At 34.5% G+C, this 20,876-nt stretch overlaps 2 protein-coding genes and 1 non-coding gene across 3 annotated transcripts; 2 read left to right on the forward strand and 1 right to left on the reverse strand.

Annotated features, from left to right (window-relative positions):
- Positions 1-3,451: 3,451 nt before the first annotated feature.
- On the forward strand, positions 3,452-5,663 carry LOC127121958 (uncharacterized protein At5g39570). The gene is made up of 2 exons (XM_051052380.1): positions 3,452-4,722; positions 5,352-5,663. The coding sequence occupies exons 1-2, from the start codon at positions 3,844-3,846 to the stop codon at positions 5,454-5,456; spliced, it is 984 nt and encodes a 327-aa protein (XP_050908337.1). The 5' UTR covers positions 3,452-3,843; the 3' UTR covers positions 5,457-5,663.
- A 1,810-nt stretch (positions 5,664-7,473) lies between these two features.
- LOC127121965 (transmembrane emp24 domain-containing protein p24delta7) lies at positions 7,474-11,957 on the reverse strand. The gene is made up of 4 exons (XM_051052386.1): positions 11,460-11,957; positions 10,243-10,455; positions 8,963-9,039; positions 7,474-7,812 (listed from the first exon to the last, which is right to left on the reverse strand). The coding sequence occupies exons 1-4, from the start codon at positions 11,664-11,666 to the stop codon at positions 7,668-7,670; spliced, it is 642 nt and encodes a 213-aa protein (XP_050908343.1). The 5' UTR covers positions 11,667-11,957; the 3' UTR covers positions 7,474-7,667.
- A 7,872-nt stretch (positions 11,958-19,829) lies between these two features.
- Positions 19,830-19,939, forward strand: LOC127116617 (small nucleolar RNA R71). Its single transcript, XR_007801430.1, has one exon. It is a non-coding gene; the product is annotated as a small nucleolar RNA R71 (small nucleolar RNA).
- The last annotated feature ends 937 nt before the right edge of the window (positions 19,940-20,876 follow it).

Here is a 20,876-nt window from a genome sequence, read left to right on the forward strand (position 1 = left end):
GCAACAAACAGTCTAGGAGTCACTGGGTGACTCTAGGGAATTCGAGACAAAACCATCCCTTTAGGTAAATTCATCGATGTAACCGTCATAGACGGTATTGTTGTAGTACTAGTAATCGGAGGAATGGGCTTCACCATTGGTGCAGAAAATGTGCTTGTCCCAGCACTACTAGTAGTTTATTCTCCATTGTTATTCCTAGGAGTGGTCATTCTCCTTACAGGTCTCCTAACTTATCTCTTTGTTATTTTACCACTCCTTAATATCATGCACACTCACACTCAGAGAATGAGAAGTTAATGGAATGAAGAATTATAAATTTTTGAAAATGCAAAGTAAAAACGCCCACAAAAAGAGTCCCATTGGGCGTGCCAATTTGTTTACTGTGAAATTTGGTAAACAAATACAAATTTCTATTAATACTTAAAGGATCAAACTCGAAAATCTCTCGGAACATATTTATGTGCACTTATGGTTTTGAACAAAATTTTGTGTCGAAATCAAAGTGTAACTTCTTCGATTTATTTCAATGTTGCTTTGAAGCAAGATTTGGAATAAAAGATTTTCATAATAAAGATCGAAAACAAAATGCAAGGTGAAGTAGAAGCAAGAACTGTAAAGTGAAATTGAAAGGTAACTCAATGCATAAGAGATACTTAAATGGTTTTGAACTTGTGTAAAAGAAAACTCCTAAAAGGACACATGTGAGTAAGAAGAGAAAGGTTGGAGTGAACACTGTTGAAAAGAAGTCTCTAAAGAGGAATCTTGTTCGGTCAAGTGACTCTGAGACTGATGTTGAAGCAGATGTCTAGGACATTGTGTCCACCATCAGGAGAAAGATTGGTGGAAAAAGGATTCCATTAAATGTTGTTGCTGCACCTCTAGATAATGTGTCATTCCATTCTGAAACAAGTGTTCAGAAGTGTAAATATGTTTATGAAAGAAGAATTCTCCTGAAAGAGAGCTAAGCAAAGATTGTAACTGATCTTGGTCCTTGCTATGAGAAACTATCAAGAAGCTTATTGTGAACCTATCACCTGATTGTATTGTTGAAGGAAGTCAGGAGTATAGGAAGGATTATGTTAGAGGGAAATGTGTGAAGTTTTCATCCTCCATTATTAATGATCACCTGGGAATAGAAATATCAACAAGGTCTAAAAAAGTTCCCCCAATTGATAAGATTGCCAAGGAAATCAATGTTGGGCAAGTTAAGCAATGGCCTAACAAAGGGTTACTCTATTGTGGAAAATTGAGTGTGAACTTTTCTATTATGATTAGGATTTGTGCATCTAATTAGGCACATACAAATCATAGCTCTAGTATAACTATTGCTTTGGCTAAACTGATTTTCCTAATTGGTACCAAAACAAAGCTAAACTTTGGAGAGTATGTATTTGACCAGACCGTGAAGCATGTTGATTATTTTGTTGTAAAGCTACTTATAACGTTTCCATGTCTATTAACTGGAATAATTTTGAATCAACATCCTGAAGTTTTGCATCCTCAAGAAACTCCAAACAGAAAGGATGGGCCCCTGACCCTTGATAAGAAGTTGTTTGTGGGGACACATGTCCCATACATTATGGTAAATAATCTAGGTCAAACCATTGGTGGAAATTCTTCTCCGGTTTCCAAAACCACAAAAAAGGATGTGTTACTTGAGTTGATGGAAGTTTCAAAGGCTCTACAAATGACTATTACCTCAAGTACCATCAGAAAGAGGAACGTGGAAAAATTGATCAAAATGTTGACCAAGGAGAAGAATGTTAAGGGAGAAAAAGTTGACCATGAAAAGGAAAATCAATCTGCTAATGAGAAAGAAGAAAATGTTGATAGCTCGGAGTCCTCATGTTAAAAAGAAGAATCCAACTCTAAAGACTGATGTCGTCAAGCTGAAGATGCTTTTAAGTTTTTTTTGCCCTTTTGTTTTTAGGCCATTTGTGTGGTTATGTAATAACTTTGAATTCTGATGTTTATCTATGGTTGGTACTCATTTGTGTTTATGGTTGTGTTACCACTAACAATGCATAAGTCTCTTTTCTTCTCCATACATATATGGTTTTATTTCTAGCTTTGCCAAATTGTGGCAAAAAGGGGGAGTAATGTGTGTTGCAAAGGGTGTATGTGTTACAATATTATTACGTGTATGTGCTATAGTATTGTTGTGCGCTCACATGATGGAGTAGTTGGCCTCACATCTGGCCTTTGAGCACGTGTGAGATAATTTATTGAATGTGTATGAACTCTGATGTTCTGATATGTAGTAGTTGTGGTGTGTGTTGACTACTGATATGACTGACACCTATTGACTATGTTTTTGTGCATGCTAATTGATTGTGTGTCTGGATGTATGGAGCATTATGTTTGATCTATTATGTTGTAGCAACCACAATTCATGTTTTTTGGCCCTGCTAATCTACTTTTGCTAATGTTTGCTCTATGTGCTTGTGTGTTGTGTGTTGAATGCTCAACTTAGGTTGCACATCTTGTATGTTTTTAAAAGTGTTGTTTTGCCAAATTTGCCAAAGGAAGAAATTGTTTCCTTTTGGATTGCTTGCATTATGCAAAACAACATGGATTGTTCAAGATATTTTTGTGAATAAATGATACATGTGGGACATGATGTTCTAGCAGGTGTGACATATTTATCCCCTGTTGCTGTTGTTACTACATTGACGAGTTTTCTGTTTGTATTTTGAGAGCTTTTTTGGATTTGTTTCTGATTGATTTGTTGTAATCTTTTAGCAACATAATTAACTAGATTTGTTTGATGATTTACTAAGATCAAATTTAAAGATTTGGAAATTTAAATTTGAATTCAAATCAAATCAAATCTTGTTATGAAGCTGTTTTGAAAAACAAATCTTAACCAAATCTCCATCAGAGGAATTCTATTTAAAGACACTCAATTACATCATTGAAGAAAACAAGCAAGTATTGAAGATTTCTAGTGTTAGAGTTTTATTTGAGTCATGTGTTTGTGTTGCTTGTACACCACGCCAATGCCCTCATTCATATTATAAAGTATAATGTTGGTTTGTTTAGTTGTGTTGTAGTTCAACAATCTTTAAGTTGTTTATTGAAGGTGATCACTTGAGATTAGTGATTGAGGGAAAGCAAGAGGGATTTTCATATTTAGGGGGAGACCCAAATGAAAGCCACTAAGATTAAGAAGAGGCATTGAACATCATGAATTTGTTATTTCTATAAGACTAATTGTACTAATTATAGATAATGAATTTTCTTTGTTGAATATAGTGTCTCACAGGCGTAAGTGTGTTTTCACTGAATTTGGTTAACAATTTTGTGTTTAATTACTTTTGCATTGATCCTTTTGTTTATCATTATTTGTCCATTCTAGTTCAATACACTTAACACCTTAGCTTAAGAATTTGGTCTAACATCTATCATCTTAAGAATAAAATTTCAATAGTTTCTCTATTTTGAATGAGAATGAGAAAACACATGGTCTGGTCTCTTAGACCTTTCATCTTGCATTGTGCGAATGGCCCTAGTAAAAAAATTTATCAATCATTCAAGACATTCTTAACTTTTGACTCATTGCGAGATATCTTCTAGTATATCCCTTTCCTTTTCGTTAATTACTTTCCGTTTCTACCCAAAATTAAATTAAATTTTCTAATAATGAGTTTAATTAGACTTTTTTAGTATAACCCATCACACTATAACAAACATCAGGAGTAAAATACGGATCCACGTGTCCAATCGAAAAAATCTCAACCAGTGTTTTTACCGACAAATAAATCACACTTTGAATCCTAAATAATCATCATTTATCTCAATCGTGTTCCATTCTGTGATCCCAAATCAAAGCGAGTTCGAAAAATGTCGTATTTTTCAAGGGGTGGTGGTGGAAACAATGACGAAAGCGTTGATGATTTCGACGAATACGATCCAACACCATACGGTGGAGGTTACGACATTCACCTAACCTACGGTCGTCCAATTCCACCCTCTGAAGAAACATGTTACCCATCAGGTTCAGCCGATGATGATTTCGATTACGATCGTCCTCAATTTTCGTCTCAATCTGAACCTTCTGCTTATGGCGATGAAGCTCTTGCTACTGAGTATAGTAGCTATTCTCGACCTAAACCTAGACCTGCTCCTGCTGGTTTTAACCCTGGATCTGCTGGTGGTTATGGTGGTGGGAGAAAGCAGGGATCTGGGTATGGTGGTGGGAGGCAGGAATCTGAATTTGGATCTGGGTATGGTGATGGGGCCCAGGAATCTGAGTATGGATCTGGTTATGGTGGTGGAAGAAAGCAAGAATCTGGATATGGTAGAAATGATGAGGAATCTGAATTTGGGTCTGGTTATGGTAGAAAGAATGAGGGATCTGAATATGGATCTGGGTATGGTGGGAGGAAGCAAGAATATGGGAGGAGTGAGGAGGAGAGTCAAGGTTATGGGAGGAAGACTGAGTATGAGAGTGGCGGATCGGAATATGGATCGGGGTATGGTGGGAGGAAGAAGACTGGTTATGGGGAGGAAGAGGGATATGGAGGAGGAAGGAGTGAGTATGAAGCAAAACCTAGCTATGGAAGGAGTGATGATGAGGAGAAACCGAGCTATGGTTATGAGCGTCCTGAGAGGCGTCGTGATGATGATGAGGAGAAACCGAGCTATGGTTATGAGCGTCCTGAGAGGCGTCGTGATGATGATGATGATGATGAGAAACCCAGCTATGGTCGCAAGAAATATGTGAGTACTCTTAATTATGGATCTATTATGGTTATGAATTTTGATTATCTTAGTTTAATGTTGTGATTTAAATGTTATTTTCTTCATCGGTGATATTTTTTATGCATGTCGGTGTGTGTATACAAGTATTATTTTGCTCTTCGGAGGGATCATATGTTTTGTGTTATGAATTATGATCCCCGCGTTACGCAGTGTAGTCAAGATGAGTGCTGGATCGTTAGATCTTACGTGCCAAGGATGCCTGAGAGTGCAATGATCCGAGAAAGATCGTTTTCGTGGTCGGTGTGGTCAAACCAGGCTTTATTTAATAGCTTATAGAAATATGTGGAGATTTCCCCTTTCCCTCTTTGATTGTAGAAACAGTTTACAAAGAGTTTTTCGACACTTGGTAGCAACATTTATATTTCTTATATAACAATGAGGGAATGGGATGCTATGGAACCTATTACCATTCCCTTCCTTCCATTCAATCACTTTCCATGTCCTTAGGCTCTCGGTCTCGAACTGAATATTTCACTTGTGACAGTCAATTTATGGACTCTTTGCTTCGTGTTCAAGTCTCAACTATATGAAAATTTTCAAAACATTTGAGTTGGTATTCATTAAATGATGTTTTTGTACGATGGCAGGGAGGAGGTGAAGATAACTCTGATGATAATGATGATGATGATGGGAGGAAGAAGCATCACCACAAGAGTCACCATCGCAAGAGCTATGATGATGACGACGAGTAATCAGAAAGACCGAAGTTGTTGTGTGCGTGGAAGTCATCCCATAGTTACTTATTAAATAAAGGGTTGACACATATCATACTTTCTTCTTTACAGTTTGAACTATACTATGAATTCTTGAGCTTTCAGAACTATTGTTCTAAACTAAATGTATTGTTGGTTTGGCTTTTGACTTGTTATAATATCCCTAATGTTTGAGTTGTTGTGTTACACTACATGTATGGTAAAGTTTGAATTTGTTTACACCTTGTATGAATTTGGATAGAATATTATGTCAAAAAGTTCATCCATGTAGCAGATCTTACTTAACGGATTTGGATATGATTTTGGATAGAACATTATGTCAAAAAGTTCATCCATGTAGCAGATCTTATGTAGCAGATCTTATTTAACGAATTTGGATTGAACATTGTTCTAGATAGAGCATTATCGCAAAAGTTCATCAATGTAATGCATTCTATGGATAAACACTAGTTGAACAATAATTTGAAAGAGGATTTATAGTTAATATATTGACCTTTAAAATAAGTGGATTTATAAATTACCTTGTTTTTAAAATAAAATTCAAATGTATTTGCAAATTTGACATTCAATGTTTATGATTAAGTACTCGTAAAATGTCATTGCATGTCTTATATAAAGTTCCCTGCTATAAGACATTTTTCTTGAATCAGAATCTATTATGTAGTAGTAACTCTTATCAGTTTTGAAATGAGTTGTTTTACCCTACCTTGCATAATTTGGTCAGTGTCGCATAACATTTTAAAACGAGCGATTTAGTAATTACTTTTGTGATATATTTTCAAAATCATAAAACTCAATTCTAAGAAATTTTCAAACTGGCTACCAAAGAAATAATTGGTACTTACCTTTCAAGTTTCAGGAAGTCATTTTAAACATTGGCAATACAAATGCATATTTGGGGTGGTTAAAAGATCATTATTGAATTTTCTTTCGAGAATTATTCAGACTCTTCATAGTTGAAAAATTACTTAGGATGATTAAATGACCTTATTTCAGGGTGTATTTCTATAACGATTATTTATTATGCAACAGTAATCGTATCAATTTTAAACTAAATTGCTTTATGCTGGAGCGTCGTGGTTGATCATCTGCCTTGCAAAATTTAGATAGTACTACACTACAAAATATTTTACAGAAATCAGCCTAATTTATGGTTCAATCTGATAATTTTTTGTGTCATATTTTCAAAATCATAAAATTATATTTTATATAAAAAATGTGCGTTGAATTTTGTTGTATAGAAAATGTATGTTTGGTTATACTTTTGAAGTATTCAAAAATAATTTGAGGTGTGTAATTAATTTTTGCAACTTCCAAATATAAACATAATTTTAAAATTGAGATTTACTTCTAAACTTAGTTTTATATTAAATTTTCCAACATAGATGACTTTAGAAGTCTTGACTCACTTTTATGTAAAATCAATTTTACAAAATTAATTAATTCAAAATTAATTCTTATTACACCAAAACCAAAGACATGTTGAATCACTTTTAATCAGAATTTATTTTACAAAATCAATTCACACAAAATCAATTACTGTGACTGCAAAATCAAACACACATTAAATGAAGTCTCACTAAATATTTGACCAAGTGGTGATAATGATGTGCGCGGAACCAAACACACGCAAAGTTATGTCTCACTAAATATTTTAGACCAAGTGGTGATAATGAAATGAGCATATAAATGCCTTTGCATAAGATAGAAGCATTAAAATATACTCAATTGGCATCGTTTTAGTGGTAAGCATTATTAGAGTCCTTAACAATGTGATCACAAGTTGAATCCTTTGCTCATGCATATAAAAACTTACTATTTCAAAAAGACAACTCTTTAATATGTTTCATATCTCCAAATGATATAGTTGTATGTAGATGATAGTTTGAGAGAAAACCAGATATTGATACTGTTGCTTTTATCATTTGTATTTTGAAGGGTCTCATGGAATTTTCTACCAAGTATTTAATCATCAAAGAATAAACCAGTCCTCAGATTGAGTGTAAAAGAATAACTATTATGATTCTAAATGAAAGAACTTTGAAAGTGTAACAGTTGTTTCTAATACCTACCAATAAATTGTAAAAGATAAAGATAGACTATTCAGATATTTGAATACACAAGGAACAGACAGGAAACATGAATTAATAAAATAAAGAAACAAATCGAACAAAATTTGTGTGAAGAAACTTAGAGGAGCTTCTTCCTCTCAAAGAATGTCTTCAAATGCCATAGCTGCATACCGGCGACAGAAGCGCAAACGGCAATTGAAAGGAAAACGAAGGTAAACATCTTGGAGTTGGTTGCTTTGTTAAGATCTTGCATTTCTTCTTCCCTATGTTGGACATAAGGATAAAAGGTCATCAAAGTTCAATGAAAAACAATTAGAATGAAAAAGCAGAGCCAAATTTCTAAACATTAAACATAAAATAGAAGCATGCTATCTGTGAAATAAAACATGTAAGCAAAGAAATTTCATTCACAAGGGTGGAGCAAAGCAAGCATGTTGGGGACTGAAGCGGGTCCATCACAGCCAAAGCCTCTACAGTTATATCTACAGCAGCAACCTCAACTGTTTGATTACTTCAATGGATGAGATATTTAACAAATAAAAATAAATAAATAAATTAGTCACATTATGTTTGCACATGTTTTTCTGCATTTTGGTCTCGCCATTGCACCCTCTTAACAGCCCAATTTACATCTACACTTTTTGTCCTGCAGATTGTCCCTACTAGTAAATCTGAATCACATTCCTCATTTCTCAACTAATTGGCAAGTCATAACAAGTGAGAGAAACACTAACTATTTCAAGGTTCAAAGAAAATAAAAGCATGAGGGGGGAATTGGATTTATAACTTAAGAGGCAATTAGTTTCACTTTACAGGAAATAACCCCATCGGATCCGCATTCAGCAAAACATGTGCAAAATTTTGACTTTAATTATTTAATTTTTTTTATCAGATATCCTATCTGTTGAATGAATGGAACAATTGAGATTATCTCTGTAGATATAGCTTTAGAGGCTTTGGCTGTGGAGGACCCTCTTACTATTGTGAACATATCAAAACAACTGCTTTTTTTCTGATTGACTTCAATCCATTAATTGAATGGGGAAGGAGAAACAGTAAATGGCAAGAATTATCTTTGTTAAACTTGGGGAGCCAAAAAAACAATGCCGTGTGACTCCTCGTAAACCATTTCTTTTTCTACCTTATTGGTTAAGTCTAAGGGGTTTGCTATGCAGACCTAGGGATTTAATCTATGTATGGACCCAAGGGAGAGAGACAAAACTAGATGAACAAATAACAACTTTTGGTTGGCATGGCAAAAGGAAATAACTGATGCATCGTATTAAAAGAAACTTTGAATGAACTCAACAAAACAACATTTGCATCAAAAGATCACATGGACAGCCATAACATAGTAGATGAATGATGTAGTAATATCAAGAGAGTAGTTAGCAAAAGTTATGACATCTACACCTTTCACGAAGATAAAACATCTCGTCATGGATGGATGTAACAGCATCATAGAGCTTCTTCAACTCATATTCCATTACCTAGAAAGTGAGAAGATATAACATATTATTAACAAACATATAAGAAAAAATACTTAAATCTAAAAATCAGAAATACCTATAACTTACAAAGGTGAAACAAATTAGGGTGGTATTTAGAAATCAGCTCACTGGTTTGTGTTTATTCATAATAATAAACTTTGTAGGTACCAAACAAGGAATTATAACGAAAGACACAAATAAACAACGATAGTACAAAACATTCGCACATGTGGGATTTGACATTTTAAGCAAGAAAAATACACAGCCAAAAGTAAGGAATGGGATAGCTAAGATAAAAGTTGGATTCAAAACCGAGATATAACGCAATCCAGGTTACTGGCATATGCTTTCTCATACAGGTTGTGCCATTCCTTGTTTTCTCTATGAACACGTCCTGAATTGAATTACATTTTCAGGAAGCTCCGGTTACAGAGTTTTTCATGCAAATGTTTGCACATTACATCGCAGAAAAAATGGTCAAATAAAAAAGTTAAGCTAAGATTTTTGAAAATTAAAAGAGCGTATGGGAAACCAAGAACATTATGATGTTATCCCTCAATTCATTATCAACAGTTTCAACAAGTAACCAATTATACCAAGACAGTACAACTCTGTACTAGTGTATTCATGATATAATGGAAATGAAGCTGCGTAGAATCATTTAAAATCCGACATGTAAGAAAAATCATTTAAAAAGCATTTGAAAATTTATTTGGGCACTAAGTATTATATTTGATTTAAGGGAAAGAAGCACCATTCAAGCAATATTCCTAGAGGAGTTGCAAATGGATCGATTAGGTGGTGTTGGCTACATGTTTCATACAAAGCCATTGGACTCTATCAAAAGCCTAAGTTTTCCATAAATCCATTTGGAGAGCAATGCTAAGTAATAGGCTCTATCAAAAGCCTACATTTTCAATAAGTCTATACGGAGAGCAATTCTTTGTAATAGTTTTGCAAATAGCATAACATAAACGCACTATTCACTAATTAATGTGATCTAGATTTTTAAAAAATCCATTGGCTGCAAGCTTCCCTTCTAGATACAACATCATCAATATCCATTCTCATGTCGGATTGACTACATAATTATTTGCAATAAAGCACATCACAGACAGAGCTAAAATGCAATAATGATAACAGATTACCAACAGTAATTATCTGAATGCAAAGTCAAGAAACAAAAAGAACAACAATACTTACTTCAACCTGCCCTTTCTTGGCAACCTTAGACCAGTCTTTGGCAGCAACCCCAGATCTCCATTCAAACTCAACAGTCACAATTGACGGGGCCATCCTACTATCCGGTATCCAAAAGCAAGCCGTGTAGTCACCGCTTTCAGTTGCAGTAAATGCAAAAGTACCCGACTCCACATGATCCCCATAGTGATTACTGTTTCCATTAGGAGAACTCACCTTTCATTGGCAAACAACACACAAACAACAAAGTCAAGCCTCAACACCTATATAGCACCCACACTTCAAATTGTAGACATGTCTGAGTGGCCGACACGTGTTAGTGCCTTACATCATTACATTGACATCAACATGACAATGACATTTGTGATTGCATACAATCACTTTCATTTTATTAAATTATTAAAAGTGCCGTGTCCCTATGAAACAGGGACTCCGATACAGACACTGAAACACGACACAGACACTATGACACTGATAATTTCAAAAACATAGCACATCGACACCGCTACATATATATGATAGAATTTGACCTTCATTAATCCATCTATTATTAAATGAGTTAAAAATATTTTAATCAAATTTAATGTCTTTAATCCTTCATCGATAAAATTGCTTCAATTCATGTTTAATCTTAGATATGTGTGAGTTTGTCCAAAAGCGGTATAAGGTGTGTTGAATCAAAGAAAAAAAACATTTTTTAAACACTTGTTTGAATTGTTCGTGTTCTAAGAATGTCATATAGGTGCCAAACATTGATTGAATTAGTGTCTAAACAAAGAAAAAAAAACTTTTTTTGAGACACTTGTTAGACTTTTCCGACTCATATCTGACTTTCAGACACATGTTGTATGACTGTCATACAAGTGTCGGACACCGCGTGGCGGAGTGTGCATGCTTCATAGCTGTGTCCAATGTCTTAGCTTCACAGCTCATGTGAAACACTCCAAATTAAGAAACTTTGTTATATAACTCAAAATAAATCACAAACAGCCAAAAGCATTTCCATTTGAGAATCAATCCCCCTCCCTCAGTGGATAAAGATTCAAAAATTTGAAGGGGGTTCTCATATATTTCCTACCAAAGACTTTAAATAGTGTTTTTTTTTTTCGTTTTCTTAAGATCATTCATTGTCAAGCAAAGAAGAAAAACAACAAATTAACTCAAATTTGACACACATTCGAAACTAGCGCATGGAAATTGAATCACGGACTATTTCATACCTTGAGCGTGATCTTGTGGGTATCAGGAATTGGTTGCCCTTCATTAGGATTAACGACATTGTACTTTCCTACCGTCATGGCATTGTTCTGAATATTTTCGGAAATGCACTTAGTGTGACCCGATTTAAGCTCAAACCGCATCGAATTCACGAGACTACACGTCAATGCTAGGGTGAGAACTGCGAGAAGAAGAATCGAATTGGACATTGCAGCGATTTGGGATCCGAGAGGGAGATTAGGGTTTGAATCGAATCGGAGAAGTAGGGACCAAAACGACGATGGGAAAGAGCTACGGTGAACTCAAACGAAGAAACGCAAAATGTAACAACCGCAGTTTTGGTTCTGTTACGGTAGTTACAGTTGCAGAGAATTTTAAAAACCGGAGTAATTGATTAATTAACCGTTCAAAAAACAAAAGAATTTAGTTTACCATTTAAAAGAATAAGAAATATTTTTCAGGAAAAGAAGGGTAATTATGTTTATCGACTACGAACTTAATTACTAAAAGTAGAATATATGCATATACATTTATAGTGTAAACATAGTAAACTATTTCTGTCTCGTGTGTATTTGACATTGGTAGACAACGACATTGCAACTTTATAGAAAAACTATGGCATTATAATTGAATACATTCTATCGTATTAGTATCATATTAGGTTATTTTTATTACTTTTATTCAATCTTGCAATCGAGAATGACTGGTATGTTATTGAGGAGATGTTATTGTAACCGTCTTCAAGTTGTCCAATGGAAAATACAGGGTGACAGTTGAAGAGAAATCAATGATTCTGATGGAAGGAAATTGTGCTCTTGTGTGGTGCAATCATATAGAGGTTCACATGTATGTTAGTGTGTCGAGCGTTTGGAATATATTAGACATATGGATTGAGTCGGTCGTTGGTTAGTCTGAAGCAGTCTCCTCTTAAATTCTTGTTGTTAGTCATGAATTAAGGATTATTGTCATGAAGTAAGGTCGGCTCAGAAGTATGAATTATGGTAACATTATCCACTAAGAGATATTTTTCTTTGACATTGGTGCTCAACGGAGAAGGGAATGTGGTGGTTATGCTTACTGGGAGTAGTTGGGATATGTAGCATGCACATTAAATGCACTTTGTACAGACGAAACATTTCTATGAAGACAACCCCTACGTGTCACACGCGCAAGGGAGAAATGTGATATGTCTAGGCTCACTCGAGTGCACTCAAGTGCAGTTACAAAATATAGGTGTCGTCTAAGTCATTGGATCAAACCTCTAATTTTCTAGTGGATCATGATTGTTGAACTTGGGCCTTAATTTGCATATAAAACAAGAACTTGTGCTCAGGTTTCACTTTTGAATTATTCCTCCTTTAAAGGGGACTATTGAGAGAGACTTTTCATTCAATCTTTTTTGTTTCATCTTTGTTGCTGGAGGTTCTCAAATTTCAGTTGTCACTACTATAAAATATACATTTCATAACATCATCTTACTACGACCATTTAGTCAACCGTAGTAATATCATTACTAGACACCTTTCTTTTTTGTGTTATTTATTAAAATACATTTCACCACGGTCAAACCTAACAACCGTAGTGAAAAGTACCCGGAGTGACAGGCTTCGAATTCCAGCACTAACAGTTTTTTTATTACAAAGTGTTTGTGTGTGCTTGTCTTCAAGTAACTTGTCTGCACTGCCAATTCCAAACAGAAGACAAGTTTCACAATACCAATTGAACATCACCATCTGAAATTTTCTTTACCTGACCTCCGTTCTAGCTTCCAACTTCAATCTGGAAAATTCTGAAAACATCCTCAAGCTTTGACAAGTACTCGACATGTCTCTTATCTCACCTTGATTTCAATTGATATGGTAGTCTCTCAATTAACATGCAAAATAGTTTATATTGAGTTTGATCATGTTCTAATATAATTCATCAAAGAAATCAAAATACAAACATTTGAGGGGGGTTTCGGTTGTATCTTGACTTATGTTCGGGTAGGACATTTTTGGGAAAGTAGGTTTAAACCTTTGGAGTTAGGTGTCTAATTCTCCTTCTTATATCATACCACTTTGCTCCTTATTATGGTACTAGAGATATTATTATTGTGGTTCTCAATATTCCATTTACATTCTTTTTATCTCACTTTTTTTTGAAGAAGTTCCTTTTTCAAACTTCTTATTTTCTCAAAATTTTAAATTTTTGATCGTTTTTCTCTAGTACCCCAACCCCAAACTTTAAATTTTGCTCACTTTCAAGAGCAACTCCTAACTTATTCTTTTTCATAAAACTTAAGAAATTAAACATATCTACCTAACTCCAAAGAGGGAGTGGAAAGATAACTCTTTTAAGTCATATGGCTAAGAAATAAGGTTAAGTCGCTGAAAGAAAGGCCAAGCTCAAAGTGGTTAGTAATTGATGTATCCTATTACTACAGGTTGGTTAAAAGGCTCAGAGTTTAAAGTAAACATCTACCTTAATGTGTGTCAATCAAATCAGACAAATTTAATCAGAAATAGTTCAAACCTAATAAAACAGTAATGCATGGATACACTCAATAAAAGGAATAGTAGACAATGGAACTTATTTGGCTCAAACCTTGCTAGTTGAGGTATCTGAAGGTTGAGTATATGTCCCTTGATTTCTTTTTCATCCTTTGCCTTCAATTTGTAATTCGTTTTCTTGATGATCAAGTTTCCTCAGATGGTACTTTTGATTCATTTGTTCAATGCTACAAGTGAATATTTTTGTAAATTTGGAAGAAACAACAGCTACAAACTTGTTCATTAAAGACAAACTTAAATTTATTGGTACAAAGAGAAACCAAGTATTATAGCTAATACTCTAGATTGACTTGAGAGATTGACTTGTTGGATGTAAAAGGGAATCGCAAAAATTAATACAAATTCAGAAAACTCCAAATTAACATGTCATTGTTGTGGAAAAACTCTTGCACGTCTTGCATGGTGTTATTGAAGTCTTGGTTCTTCTTGATCCACTCATCCTTCATCTGATTGATGATGATACTCGAGAGAAGTGGCTTTGTTTTGGACCCATTGTCTGAAACAACAACAACAACACTAGAAAGTGCGAAGAGATTAGAGCAAAATAATAGGATTAGAGAAAGTTTTTAGTCTCTTTTTCTTCTTTCAATCCCTTTATCAAGTCTTTGTCCTACTGCTCATAAATGTGATATGTTACAAAATAAAAACAATTAATTAAAATAAAATGAAATTTAAATCTTGCAAATGAAATTTAAATTTATCTTATGGGTTGCCTCCCATTAAGCGCTTCTTGAAGGTCCTAAGCCCAACCTTTCGATTTTTATGTTAGGGCGACATATATGACACGAAAAACACATCATCCTTCTTCTTCCTTTTGTTCGGTACGAATTCCATCACTTTCAGGAATTCAAGGTTTTTCTTCCATATTCTGTCTAGCTTGATAGTATTGAACAAGACATCAATCTTATCCAATACTTTATTTATTTCTCCTCTTTTATCAGCCTTGTTGTTAGAATTAGGGATATTCTTTTGTTGAAGATCTTGTTGTTGGATATCTACTTCTAGATAAAATATTAGATTTGGAGCTTCATTCAAAACTATACAATCCTCGTCTTGCATTCTTGTTGGATATCATCTTGCATTCTTAATGACTTCATACAAAAACTATACAATCCCCGACAACGACGTCAAAAACTTGATGACTTCTCAGCAAGTATAACAATAATGTCACACTAATAAAAATATTGAATTTACAGGGACTGCTATTTAATAAGACAATAGTATGTAATGTTTAAAAAATACTAAATTGGGGGGGGGGGGGGGGGATTGGATTGCGAAAATAAAATAAAATGTTATATCAATAATACGAAAACGATCAGGTTTTGTATAGAATCCCTTATTTCTCTATTGTTGATGTTTGATATATTACATGCAATAGAATGTTAATTTCTATGCCACTACTTAAGGTCTCTTATCCCAATTCAATCGGCATAATTACAACAATTTCCCTAGGTCAAACACATAGACTAATGGTCAGTATTCCCTATGTTCCCAAATTCAGATTAAAAAAAGTATCTCACATAAAAAACATTAAGAACAAGGTGCAAATGAATAGAATTATAACTCAAATTACTCATGCAATAACAAATCAAACATATGTTCCAACAATATTAAAATAGGTTCATCAAACAACACCCTAACCTAGAGAGAATTAACTACTCATAATGAAAATTACAATACCAAATACAAATAAGAGGTTTCCATAAGAGATCTCTTGAAGAACTGACCTCCAATGGCTTCAAATGCGCTCCTAATATGCATTTCAGTGTTGTAAATTGTCACTTGCAGTGTAAAATCACAAAACACTTGAAAAAGCATCAAACCTCCCTTTTTAAAGCAGTCGGAATGGATCAGAAACGTGTAAGAAAAAGCCAAGAAAAAGTACCATTGTGCACGTTATAACTCACATCACGTGTGATGCTGACTTTGCTTTTCTATCATGCACACGATATTGCGCGTGATTATTTTAGTAGTTGCATATATTTGCTCCTTTTTCCACCTGATTTTTACTAACTCCTTATTTCTTCATACTTAGTCATTTTTGCATCTCTCTTTGACCTTTATTTATCATTTTTGCTCCTCTTTAACTTGTTTTGATTTGTTTCTTTGATCGAAAACATGCAATGACAAAGTTGCATCATACACTCAAACTTGAATCGTTGTTTGTCCTCAAGTAATTTCCATGCACTGCCATTTCCAAACATAAGACAAGTTGCACAATAATAATTGAACATCACCATCTGAAATTTTCTTTACCTAACCACCATTCTAGCTTCCAACTTCAATCCGACAAATTCAGAAAACATCCTTAAACTTTGACAAGTTGCACAAAAACTTGATGAACATCACCATCTGAATAATAATAATAATAATAATAATAATAATAATAATAATCGATTCTAATTAAATAAATAAATAAAATAATAACTAAAATGGTTAATTAGTTTTACTCACCACACCACTTTTTCTACATTTTTGCTCACACACCCCCAACACCTTAATTTTTAAAGCAACTACCCCACACCAAGGGTACACCACACCTCAAAACACGAATCAAACAACACAATCACAATTATCGTATAATTAAATTATGAAAAATAATTTAAATAAAATTGCGGCGTTAGACATTCCTAAATGGGTTTCGTAAGCAGACCTATAAGCCCATAAAGCATTATCAAGATGTTTGGACCAATCCTTCCTTGAAGGTTTAACCATATTTTCAAATATTCTTTTTATCCCCCCTATTAGATAACTCGGCTTGCCCACTACTTTGCGGATGATAGGCTTTAGAAACCTTGTGTTTTACCCCATATTTTTTTATTAAATTTTTAAACAATTTATTGCAAAAGTGTGTCATGTCTAGAAAAAATGTTTTTTATTAAAAATTTGGTCAAAACCTAAGCATCATTGGTATGGGTTGATACTTCCTATATCCATTTGGATACATAATCTACAACAATAAGGATGTAAAGATTTCCAAAATATTAGGGAAGTGGTCACATGAAGTCTATGCCACACACATCAAAAAGTTTTATTTCCAAAATATTTGTGAGTGGCATTTCTTACCTCACGAGAATATTCCTTACCCTTTGACATCTATCACAAGCCTTGACTAATTCATTAATATCTTTAAATATAGAGGGCCAAAAATAACCTAATTATAACATTTTTACAACAGTTATGGTCCCTCCAAAGTGTCCTCCATAAGGCGCATCATGGCAAGATATGGCACACCTTTGGATGACCCACACATCTCCTCAATAATTGATCAACATATATTTTGTAAAAAAAACCGGTTTATCCCATAAATAACTCTTGGACTTATGGAAAAATTTCTTTCTTTGTTGAGAGTTGAACTCTGGGGGGACATACCCATTGACCAAGTTGTTCACAATATCTACATACCATGGTGTCACACCAGAGGTAATCATGAGCGGGTTCTCATCAGGAAAGATTTCCTTGATGTATTCAATGTCATTCCTCTGGACTTCATCAGGGAGTCTTGACAAGTGATCGACAACTAATTTTTCCACTCTTTTCTTGTCCCTGGTTTCCAAATCAAATTCTTGCAATAATAGAATTCATATTATCAATCTTGGCTTAACATATTTCTTTGTAATGAGGTACTTGATTGCTGTATGGTCAGTATATACTATCTGGTGCTCACCAAGTATGATCTGAACTTGTCAAATGCAACATAACTACTAACAACTCTTTCTCAGTGTTGTTGTTGTTGATTTGAGCTTTAATGAGTGTTATATTAGTGTAGTAAATGGTATGGAACACCTTGTTGTTCCTTTTACCCAACAAAAATCCAATATCAAAGTCATTAGCACTACATATAAGCTCAAATGGCTTCGTTCAATCAAGAGTTTTCACAATGGGTGCTGAAATCAAAGCATATTTCGATAATTTGAACGCCTTCTCACACTCCTCATTGAAGACATATGGAACATCATGTTGTATCAGTTGGAACAATGACTTCGTGATTTTAGAGAAGTCCTTGATGAATCTTCTATAAAATCTAGCATCGCCAATGAAACTTTTTATTCCTTTAATTTTAGAAGGTGGAGACATCTTCTCAATAACTTCAATTTTTTGCTTGATCCATCTCTAATTGTCTCCTTGAAACCTTATGTCCCAACATAATTCCTTCTTTAACCATGAAATGTCACTTCTCTAAATTCAGAACCAAGTTGCTTTATTTACATCTAGTAAGCACCATCTCCTTATTGTCTAGGCAATTTCTAAATCATCAATGAATACTTCCCAACAAAATGGGAGTTTCTTCATCACCACTAAAATCCATAATGATGAAATTTGGTGGAAATACAAATTTATCAACCTTTCCCAACACATCTTCAATCTTCCATTGGGGATAACAAATTCTCCGTCAGCTAGTTGAATGGTGATAGTTGTTGGTCTGGAAGATCCAATGTGTAACTTCTTAGAGATAGATAAAGGCATGTGCTTAATACTCTCCCTAAGATCACACAATGTCCTTCCACAAAAAGACTCTCCAATGTTTCATGGTATAGTGAAGCTTCTAGGGTCTTTCAACTTGGGAGGGAGTTTCCCTTGAACAAGTTGATTGTATTCCTGTGTTAATGCCACTGTAATGAATTATCCACTTTATTCCTTTTAGTAAGAACGTCCTTCATAATTTTTTGAATAGTTTGGTATTTGTTGAACGACCTCAGTCAATGGTATGTTTATATGAAGTTGCTTCAAGATCTCCATAAACTTGCCAAATTATTGCTCTTTTTTAGCTTTCCTGGTTCTTTGAAGAAAGGGTGGTGGTGGCCTTTCTTGCATAAATTTAGGTGGTATGTCAACATCTTGCATGTCAATTGACTGCTTTTATGGAGCAGAAGGCATGCCAAAAGTTTTCAGAGTGCCTTGATCCTTTTTCACATTCTCCTTTATAGGTTCCTCAAATGGCGTTGTTTCAGTAGGCTCTGATTCTTCCCCTCCTGATGTGACATGAATAGTCAAATTTTCCCTTGGTGGGTCTTCTCTCATTTGTGTTGGTCCTTCACATTCTTTTCCATTTCTTAACTTGATAACCTTACACATTTCAATAACTTTGGCAACAAGAGAGCTTATGAGTGCTCCCAAAGTCCTACAACTAAGTGTTGAATCAATTCGCCCGACTTGATTCTCCAAGTTTTTAATGCTTACACCTTGGGCTTGAAACTGATTCTTGGTTTCTTATATGAAGGACTTCAAAATATTTTCCAACTGGTCATTCCCTTGATTAGCCACAACTTAATTGGGTGTAGAAAAACCAGGTGGACTTTGAGGTGCTTAAGGCTTTAGTTGGTTTTGAGTATTACTCCATGAAAAGTTTGGGTGATTACACCAACCATGATTGTAAGTGTTATTGTATGGTTTATTATACTTGTTTTTTCCCACATAGTTCATATAAACTGGATTGGATGAGCAATCTTTAAATAAATGAGCTCCCCCGCAATAGAAACATGTAACCTATGATGCATCACTTACAACCTTGATAGGCTCAAATGTTGGCATGTCATGAATCATTATGATGTTTTTCATCATTTGGTGAATCTGAGCTACTTGAGCAACAAAGGTTATGGTCTTGGTGACTTCATGGACACCAACTGGCTTCTTTTGAGTGGTGACAATAACAACTCTTGTAACCGACCATTGGTAAGTATTGTTCGTAATACTTTCAATTAACTTGTAGCCTTTTCATAAGATTTGGATACCAAGGCTCCACCAGAGAATGCATCTAGCATGTTTCGTAAGGATGGAATCAATCCATTGCAGAATGTTTCTAATTAAATATTGATTGGTATCCCATGGTGGGGACATTGCCTCAAAATCTCTTTAAATCTTTCCCAAGCATCAAATAACAACGACTCACCATATCCTTGTCTAAATTAAGTAATTTAACTTCTCATTTTCACATTCTTAACGGGAGGAAAGTACTTAGCTAAAATAATTTCAGCTAAGGCATTCCATGTGGCTATGGAATTTGGCTCTAGAGAGTTCAACTAGTTCTTGGCTCTATCCCTTAGAGAGTATGGAAACAGCCTGAGTCTAAAAGTATCATCAGAAATACCAGGTATTTTGAAATTGTTAGCTACTTCCAAGAATTTCCTAAAGTGAAAATATGGATCTTCATTGGAAGCCCCTGAATATTGGCCTATTGCTTGTAACATTTGAACATCATTGGCTTGAATTCAAATTGTGCCACTTGATCCTTGGTCTTATAATCCTCGTATTCATGGCATTGGGATCAAATACAACATAGTCCCTTATGTTTCTTGCCTATCATTGGCAATTCCAATAATGTAATTGTCTTCCATGACTCCTTCCTCTTGAAATGGTTCTTATTCAAAGTATCCTTCAAAGTTACCAAAAACAAGAGCATGTGGAGGACTTCCTGTAAGTGATCAGTAGCTTGAAATCTCCTTAAATATCTGAGTGTTCTTTCTAGATTAGGATCTCTTAAATATATTGGATTTAACAACCACACATGCACAACTAAACACATGTCGCGTCACCAGATGAGGTCGGGATGTGATCTTAAGGTGTATTTTTACAACATCAGAAACATATATAATAAAGCAAGTAGAAAATTTCCCAAGCCTCACATTTAACTTTAATGCATGTCTGGTTTCATTCTAAATGTCCTATATGATTGTAGCTCTTTATGTCTAAAGTAGCTAAGCTAGTGAATATTCTTATCCTACTATTTTCAATCACACTTATCATAAGTTCCACTTTTTGCTGGATTCCTCACAACAACAAGCTTTTATCTTTTCCTAAGATGATCAACCAAATAATAAAATTTATGACAATAAATGCATGATTAAATAAAGCATTAATACCACATCA

Source organism: Lathyrus oleraceus, chromosome 1 (assembly GCF_024323335.1).
Source record: "Lathyrus oleraceus cultivar Zhongwan6 chromosome 1, CAAS_Psat_ZW6_1.0, whole genome shotgun sequence".
In the NCBI taxonomy this organism is placed as follows: domain Eukaryota; kingdom Viridiplantae; phylum Streptophyta; class Magnoliopsida; order Fabales; family Fabaceae; genus Lathyrus; species Lathyrus oleraceus.